Below are 9397 nucleotides of genomic sequence, written 5' to 3'. Positions count from 1 at the left end.
GCAGTTGCTCTGAACCGGGGCCGTCTGTAGGGGGATCTTTAGTTCCCGCCGCCACGGACAAGCCGCCACTGACTACGGCTCCGGTTCGCTCAAAAGTCGTGGTATCAGCGCCGGTAGTGCATTTGGAGCGGCGGGGAACAGCGTCAGAAGCGACCAGGACAATATTAGAGTGATCTGAGCCATTAAAGAATGGTAGAAATTAGAACCCGTTTGTCTTGATTTAACAAAAAGTGATACATAAAAAGTGAAACAAAGCTTCTTTAATAAACAAGGATTACACACACTGACATGACAATGATACAAAGGGACGCGAGTGCTTATAGAGAAGTCGCCTTCGCCATCATATGTTTCTTCGTGTTACTCTCCGGCTTCAGTAAGATAATGTAACATTTCGGTGCAAAAATACAGACGAGCAAACCAAAGCTTGATGCCCAGATAGCAAACACTTCTACAGCCACGGTGTACTTCCCTGGAGAGCTCACATAAACCGGAATAAAAGTTATCCAGACGGCACAAAAGATCAGCATGCTGAAGGTGATGTACTTGGCGTCGTTGAAACTGTCCGGAAGTTTCCGGGCAAGGAAAGCAAGTACTAAACACACAATGGACAACAGGGCAATATAGGCCGACACGAAGTAAAAGGCGGTCAATGAGCCCACGTCACATTCCAGAATGATGATGTCTCTGTAATAGCTCATGTTTTTCAGGGGGTAGGGAGGTGACACACTAAGCCAGACAACGCAAACTACACCTTGCAAAAAGGTAAGGATGAACACGCCCAGGCGTTGCTGCGCGGGTCCAAACCAGTTCATCACGCTGCTGTTGGGGAGAGTTGCTTTAAAGGCAACCACGACAAGAATGGTTTTGCCCAAAATGCAGGAAATGCAGAGGACGAAGACAACTCCGAAAACCGTGCGGCGCAACATGCAAGACCAGCCGGATGGTTCTCCAATGAAGGTGAGCGAGCAGATGAAGCAAAGCATCAGTGCGAAAAGGAGCAGGAAGCTGAGCTCGGAGTTGTTCGCTTTGACCATGGGAGTTTCTCGATACCGGTAGAAAATCGCAGCGGTGGCCAATGTAAAACACACTCCCACTGCAGCAAGAGTCACTAATACAAAGCCCAGAACTTCTCCAAAGGAAAGAAACTCAACCTTCTTGAGAACACATTTGGTTTTCGGCTGATTGGACCAGTATTCGGAAGGACACTTGATACAATCCGTAGAATCTGAAAAATAACCATTTCTAATGTTGAATACACAGTAGTGTTCATCAAATGTAAACTATCAATGACAAGACCCTTAACAGTGTTCATGTGCAGAGCATCTTGGGGTCCAAGTCCATAGCTCCCTGAAAATGGCTGTGCAATTTGATAGAGTGTGAAAGAAGTTATATGGCACACTTGCATTGATTCGTGCAGACATTGAGTTTAAGAGTCAGGACTTTTTGTTGCAGCTTTATCAAACTCTAGTTAGACTGCATCCAGAGTATTGCATATAATTCTAGTTACCTGTTATTGGAAGTATGTGTAGGCTTTCGGGAGGCTATAGAGGAGATTTACCACAGTGCTGCCTGGATTGGAGGTCATGTGCCATAAGGCGATTTTGAACAAACTTAGATTGTTTTCTCTGGAATCGTGGAGGCTATGGGGAGACCTGATGGAGGGTTATAAGATAATGAGAGGTATAGAAAAAGTAAGCAGCCGGTATATTTGCCCAAAGTCGAAATATCCAATACTGGCGGGCGTTAATTGAAGGTGAGGGGGTGAGTTCGAAGGAGATGTGCGGAATAAAGTTTTCTTTACACTGAGAGTAGTGGATGCCTGGAATGCGCTGCCAAGGGTGGTGGTGGAGTCAGGTATGATAGAGGCGTTTACGATGGTTTTGGACAGTCACATGAATGTGCAGGGAATGGATGGATGCGGACATTGAGTCGGCGGAAGGGATTAGCTTAGTTAGGCATTTAATTCCTCGTTTAATTAATTCAGCAAAATATCGTTGGCCGAGCGGTCTGTTCCTGTGTTGTACTGTTCCGTGTCTAATTCAAAAATTCGCGTGCCCACAGAACTGCGGAATTCAGAGACACTGCGGTACATCTGTGTACTTACCAGTGGTGTTGCTGATCTCACCATCGGCGCACTCTGTACAGTCAAAACAACAAATCGGTTGCCCTTTCCGGCTTACTTTTCTTGTTCCAGGAAGACAGGGTTCTGAGCAAAGTGCTCGTGGAATCTGAGGCATATCACAGTCATAGTCACAGAGACACACAGCATGGAGACTGGCATCAGCCACCCATTTGCACTAATCCTGCACGAATCCCGTGTTTATTCACCCCGCTTTCTTCATCAACTCTCCCTAAAGTTTACCACTCGCCTGCTTGGGCAGCTCATGGTCTAAAATACCACACCCAATTCTCCTTTACATCGTTGCTATACAGCACATTAAATAGGGAAACATCTCCCCTGAAATGGATTGAACGAGGGTATCTAGTGATAGGCAGTAGATCACTGCCTCGCCATTGACTCTCGCAGCTCAGGACGGACACCTGCATTTATTTTCCATTTTGACCTCTTCCCATGTTTTCCAGTGAACATCCGAAGGAACATACCTCACTTCCAATGCCATTCCACTCGATCTCCCCAATGTCCAGCACCAACTCACGTCCGAAGGGCGCTGAGCCATCATAATAGCCAATGGTTACAACGTCAACTCCACCCTTCAAATTCGTTTTCAAATTCACTAAATCGTATTTTGGCACCGGATCACCCTTTTCGTCAAAATACACCATTTCTCCAGTCTTGGTAGTAAAGTTGACAGCGTGTAGATAGTGAAGCAGCTACGGAACAATAATACAAGAGACGTTGATCTTTAACTGTGGTGGGGATTCGGTGCACAGAAAAATAGGCATTCAGATTCACTGATCCGAATGGAAACGCAAATGCTTGAAATGCTCGACAACAATAAAGACCTGAAGAAATCCACTTAACATGAGAGGTGGCCCACTGTAAATTATTAAGTTTTAACAGACAGAGATGACAGATACACTTTCCCAGGATCATTGCTGATCATTTCCCTCCTGTGCCACTTTCATGCATTAACCTCACATCCCCCGATAACCTTAATCTCGAACATTCATTCATTTCCATCTTGAAGAGACCGAATCACTGAGTCTCCGCCACTCTTTTGGGGAGAACATTCCAAAGATTCACTGCCCTCTGCATGAAGACACCTCTTCTCGCCTCAGTACCTCATGGTCTAGCCCTTGACACTTTGACCCCCAGTTATAAACACCCCAACAACATCATTCCGACATCTCTCATCTCTGAATCATCTAATCTCTTTGGAGTTTAGGTCCAATCTGTATAAGATCTCCTCATAGGACGAGTCCCTCATTCCAGAGTCGTTTGGTGAACCTGCTATGCCATGCCTCAATTAAATGTAGATCCTTCTTTGGGTACGGAGACTCGACCATTGTATAATATCCTATGCGCAAGCACATCAGTGCCCTATACAAGTAAGATGTCTTATTTTCATATTCAGATCTTCTTGCAATAAGCCACCATATAGTTTGCGTTCTTAAAAGGCACTGATCCCGCGCGCTCACTTTCGGTGATCCTTGTCCAAGGACTCCCAGGTCCGTCTGAACACCAATACTATTCAAACACTCGCCATTTTAAAGAATTCTCTGCATTTCTGTTTACTTTCCACCAAGGTGGATCATCTCACATTTTCCGACATTACATGCCATCATGTCTTCAGCCTCTCTATACGCCATTAAAGCCTCTCTGCATTGCCCTCACTACTCCCACTGCCACCCAGCTCTGTGTCATCACCAAACCTGCATATATCACCAACAACAACTGAGGTAGCCAGCACTGACTTTAACTGATTGAGAGAAATGGTATTTGAAGATCAAGCCATCAGACCTGGCACCAAATTTATGTTCTATATGGCAGTACGCATCCCTGACACTCCATGTACTTCTGAGAGCCGGTGGCGTCTCAAGGCACTGGAAAATAACACCAACTCTTGGCTCAGCAATACCCGCCCAATTCACTGCAAGATCGGCAAAGCAATGTCAGTGCACTTTCCCAGGCTACGAACCCCCAGTCATAGTCCGTTGGTTACACTGGGCAGGCTACATTGTTTGCATATCCATACCAGGTCCTGGTATGGCCATAGCTCAGAGGTTGCAGGATATTACCAGATCGACAAAGCATAAGATTCAAGGATGCCTACATATCTTCCTGAAAGAAATGCAACGTACCTGTTGACTCTTGGGAATCTCTAGCCCATGAGAGTTCAAAATGGAAAAAAAAGTATTCGAGGTCGAAGTAAGAACCTTGAGTCCAGGCACTTAGAGCCTGTTTGTGCACACAGGCCCTGGGTAAGCTCCAGAATATCCCAACTCACAAACTCACCACTTACGTGCCTCATCAACCTCCATCTGTGCTATTTGTGGAGAGGTCTGCAGTTTCTTCATTGGCTTGATCAGCTACCTCATTAAAACCACAGTGAAAGCAAGTCATCCTCCCTCATGATGGGCTGCTTAAGAAGAAGAAGACATTGAACATTTGGTGCCTCATCTAGATCATTCATATCGATAGGGAACAATGAGGGACAAAACACCCCTACTTTTCACAGTCTCCAAACCAGACAATGTACATTGTTTCCTTCTCTCTGTTTTCTCCTCATTGACCAATTCGCAGTCCATGCCAGCATACTGCCCCCATTCCAGTGTGTGTCAGATTTGTGAGACATCACTTCTCTTTCATCACTCCATCCTGACTGCCCCATTCCACTGTATTTCTAAGTGCCCTGTTACCATTTCCTTTCAGAGCAGAATCCTACATCTTACCGATAGCTTACGTCACGTTAACTGGTCTGCCATTTCCATTATTTACTCTTCCTTCTTTTGGAAGTTGTGAGGTTATCTTTGCGACCATTGAGTCTGTGGAATTTTGTAAGATGACAACAAGTGTATCCACTGACTCCGTAGAGACCTCCTTCAATACCTTTGAAAGCAGGTGATCTTGGTCTGGCATTTATTGTCTTTAAAACCCCACTAATTTCTCCAATAAACTTTTCCTGATGTTAATATCTTTTATCTACATATTCACTCCAGAACTGCTATTTTCCACTATATCTTATCTTTAAATGTCAGCCATTTCTTAGCATTATACCTTTTAATGTAGTTTCACAATCTAGCACAGATATCTCCTGCCTTGTACCTTTATATTTGTTCTTTAAGACCCTGGATTTGGATTGAATTGTGTTAGTGGAGATGGAAAAGGGGTGAATTCTTGATTTAACTTTAGGAAGTAAAGCAAGCCAGATGGATGTAATATCAATGCGAGAATATTATTGTGCCATTCCCTTAATTTAGCGCAGCTATGAAAAAGAATATAAAAGCTAAAATAGGAAAAGGTGTTTTAAATCGAGGTAAAACTAATTCTATTAGGCAGACGAGATTTCACATAAGTGGTCTGGAACCAGTTAAATCAGCCTCAGAGTGATGGAGGGCATTGAAGAAGGCACTTGAAGAGATAAGGAGGAAATGTGTTGCGACAAATGTAAAGGGAAAACATACCTGTGGAGCCTGCAGATGAAACAGGCCATACCAAGGATGAGGTATATAAGGCTTCTGACAGATGCTAAGAATTTAATAGCTCAGAAAGATACTAATGATTAAGAGGCATTTAGACAGGCATATGAACAGGCAGGGAATGGAGGGATATAGATCATGTGCAGGGAGATGAGAATAATTTAATTTTGCATCATGCTTAGCAGAGACATAGTTGGCCGAAAGGCTGTTCAAGTGCTGTACTGTTCTAGGTTCTGTTACTAAAGGAAAGCAGAAAGTGTAACATGAAGCAAAGAGAGGCCATGAAAAGGTGCCGCTAGGTAAAATGAAAGAAACTCTAAAGGCATTTCACCTTCATAAATAGCAAGAGGATATCTAGGAAATTGGCAGAGTCCATTAGAAACCAAAAGGTAACCGATGTATGGAGATGGAGGGTGCATGCAGCGTTTCCTACCTGCCACGGCTGAAAATTTGAAATATGTGCGCATGTGTTATTCACAAAGGGCCCGTTGCCTTCAACACACGTCAGCAGATCGTGGAGGGCGTGAGCGATGGAGTAGACCGCTTTATACACGTGGTAAGAAGCCCCGTCCATTATCGCCGGAAGGTAGGCATTTTCTATCCCTTCTGTCTGCTCCTTCCCTGTGCATTGCCGAACTTGAGCTGGGGAATTCCCCGGACTTGTCATATTTTCTGTGGTAAAAGAGCAGGAGAATAAAGTTTCCCAAAACTCCGTCACCAAAATGCTGCCAGGAAAGTTCTTGGGATGGACTTCATGAAGATAATCTCTGAGGTCAGCGATCTCTATCCTACGGGTTGCCGGACCGATTGTCCCGGCGAAATAAATTGCTCTTTCTTCAGGCGGGAGAAGATTTTCTGTCACCCACCCTTCACTTCCAATCCACTGTATACCGGTTACATTTTGACTCCAGATTTCGTTTAGCAGGATTTGCATATCTCTGCCATGAGCAAAGGCCACCACCACTTTAGTGGACGCCTGTTTAATCACCTGGACAACTTTGCTGATTTTCTCTGCCGGGTCAGTCCTGTAAAATGACTCAGAGTAGGCAATGCAAACTCCAAACCTTTCTACGTGTTCCACAAATCCTTGCATTCCGAAATTACCGTAATCGGTGCTACTTCGAATGGTTCCTATCCAAGTCCAGCCAAAGGTTCTCACCAGTTCAGCGAGAATCTGGGACTGATACTCGTCGCTGGGTATAGTTCTAAAAAATGTGGGGTATTCTTGCTTGTCGCTAAGACAGGAGCAGGTGGAGAAGTAACTAACCTGTGGAGAAAGGGGTAAATAAATGAACACCTGGGTCCGGCTTTTAACTGTAAGTGACTGATGTACAGCTAGTGTTTCTTTGTGAATCGTTTTATCTTTGTACAGAACATACAAAATGTGTGTGGTTACGGCTGTGGGTGTGTGTGGGATGGAGTGTGTGGATGTGTATAGTTTTGTGTGTGTGTGTGTGTGTGTGTGTGTGTGTGTGTGTGTGTGTGTGTGTTGGGTTTGTGGACGGATGGGGATGTGTCTGAGTGTGTGGGTGGCGTTAGGCGTAATTGTGGAGTGGGTATTGATGTTTGCGTTTGGATGAGTGGGTGGGTATGTATAGAATGAGTGTACAGGTGTGTGTGCTTGGTCTGGATGTGTGTGGTTATGGGTGTGTGGGTGGTGTTGGGTGTGTGGGAGCCCTGGGCGTGTGGTGGAATTGTGGGGCAATGGGTTGGTAGGGATGTTTTGGGGTTGTGGGTAGGTGTGTGTGGGATTGAGTTTGTGGGTATGAGGGTGTGTGAGAGTGGGTTATAGCGCCGAGTGAGAGTGTGTAAGGTGATTGGGTGGGTAGGTTTGTGAGCAGTGTGTGGGTTGGTTGTGTGTGGGTCTGGAGGTGTGACGTGGGAGCGTGCGTGGGTAGGGGTGTGCATGGGGTATGTGGGTGTGTAGGGGAGTGTGTGGGGTGTTTCGGTGGTTAAGGGTGTGGGGGGGGTATGTGCGTGGGTAGGGGTGTGCGCGGGGCGTGGGTGGATAGTGTTAATTGGGGTGTGTGTGTGGGTAGATGTGTGGGGTGTTGTGGGACGGGAGTGTGGCGGATGGGATGGGTAGCGGTGTGTTGGAGTTTGGCGGTGCGTACATGAGTGTATGAAGATAGGTATGGGAGGTGGTGGACGGGTTTGTGTGGGAGAGGTGTGTGTCGGAAGGGTGTGCGGGGGGTTCTGGGGTGGTAGGTGTGTGATGGTCTTGTATTGGGGTGTGTATGGGGTGTGTGGGGGATCGGTATGTCGGTGGGAGGCGGGGGGAAGAGCTGTGCTGTTTTGGCGGTGGTGCCTGTAAAGTGACCGAAGGTAGACGAACATCATCAGAATAAAAATGCAGTCAAACATTTGACACATTACCAGCGGAATCCCGAAGGAGCCGATTGTCCTTGCCGTCACCATGGAGTTTGTAGATATATCGCAGCCAACAACGGCCGCGACGTTGGTGGAACCTCGACATTCCGGGGATTCAATTAATTCTTCTTCTCCGTTGATCAAAGCCAGCGCTGCTTTCGAGGCAAACGCGGAGGACGAGCAGTCATCGTGGATCTGATACCCGAGTGTGATCCCCGGCAGGAGGTTTTCATTCTGGTTTATTTCTTCAATGGCAAAAATCATGGTCTGCGCCAATTGGAAGGCTGAAAACTCAAAACTGTTGGACAGAACGGCGGGCACTTAATTCATCACTCAATCAGATATTTCACATTTTATTAAAACAGTATTTTCCATATTGTAGACAAACCGCAGACAAATATATACATCCGATACTCTCTGCTGCTTCTCACGCTCCCTCTTATTCGAATTGCCGTGGCACCGTGATGCAATCAGTCAGGGCACTTTCAACAGCAACATCTGTGGATATTTGTTGGAGTGTTAAGTGACAAGCCGAAATTTATTGAGCTCCGAAGAAAGCAAAGAAGCGCTGCCTCAAGAAAGCAGCATCCATCATTAAAGCTGCCCACCATTTGGGCACTGCTGATTGGGACATCCTAGGGTCATGAAATGCGCTGCATTGATGCAGGTCCAATCATTATAGAGAGAGAGAGTCGGGTGGAAACAACAGTCCAAGCACAACTTTCTCTTGGAATGATGATACACGCGAACTGTCTGGGACACTGTGTAAGTACAACCATGGATAGGTTTCAATGATTTCACCAGTCACATTCAATAAAGTCATAATTTGAATTTGTTCAAGTTGTATGATAGACATGTGAGATATCATTTAAGTTGAAATACATGTTGCCAGAATTAAAGCAATCATGTAAATCGCGATCAAATGTTTTGGATTTCTAGGTAAGATTGGCGCTATTTACTGTTGCTTGTCACTTTCGATCGGACAAAGTAATTTTATAAATCAAGTGTCAGCGTCCATCGTCTGGTTCTCTGTAGCTCATGGTGAAATCGCACGTTTTGACCAAAAGACACAATTATACCTTTTCCCAACAATAACTACATTCCCTAATTGTTACAGCGAAGGAGCTGAGAATAAAACAAGGCATATAAAAAGTGGCAAAGTTATCATCACCAAGTAGTTGAGAAGTTAGTGATATGTTCGCAGACACATCTTTGTGAATTAGTTTCAAGTCATTGATTTAAATGTCAGCTTAATGTCAACGAACAACCGGTATTTCTATACATTTTACGCAAGATGTCACAGCCAAGACAGGTCACTCACCACATACGTGGTTTTATTACAACAGGACCAATTTTATCACACGTTTGTAACAGAAACATAGAAAATCCTGCAGCACAATTCAGACGCTTCCGCCCACAAAAGCTG

At 45.2% G+C, this 9397-nt stretch overlaps 1 protein-coding gene across 1 annotated transcript; it reads right to left on the bottom strand.

The window, feature by feature from the left end:
* Positions 1–317: 317 nt before the first annotated feature.
* On the bottom strand, positions 318–8262 carry LOC127571182 (extracellular calcium-sensing receptor-like). Its single transcript, XM_052017306.1, has 5 exons — positions 7978–8262; positions 6035–6868; positions 2605–2832; positions 2105–2228; positions 318–1225 (listed from the first exon to the last, which is right to left on the bottom strand). The coding sequence occupies exons 1-5, from the start codon at positions 8233–8235 to the stop codon at positions 318–320; spliced, it is 2352 nt and encodes a 783-aa protein (XP_051873266.1). The 5' UTR covers positions 8236–8262.
* Between the last annotated feature and the right edge of the window lie 1135 nt (positions 8263–9397).

This window comes from Pristis pectinata, chromosome 6 (assembly GCF_009764475.1).
Source record: "Pristis pectinata isolate sPriPec2 chromosome 6, sPriPec2.1.pri, whole genome shotgun sequence".
Classification (NCBI taxonomy): domain Eukaryota; kingdom Metazoa; phylum Chordata; class Chondrichthyes; order Rhinopristiformes; family Pristidae; genus Pristis; species Pristis pectinata.
This window is presented reverse-complemented; position numbering and strand designations above follow the sequence as displayed.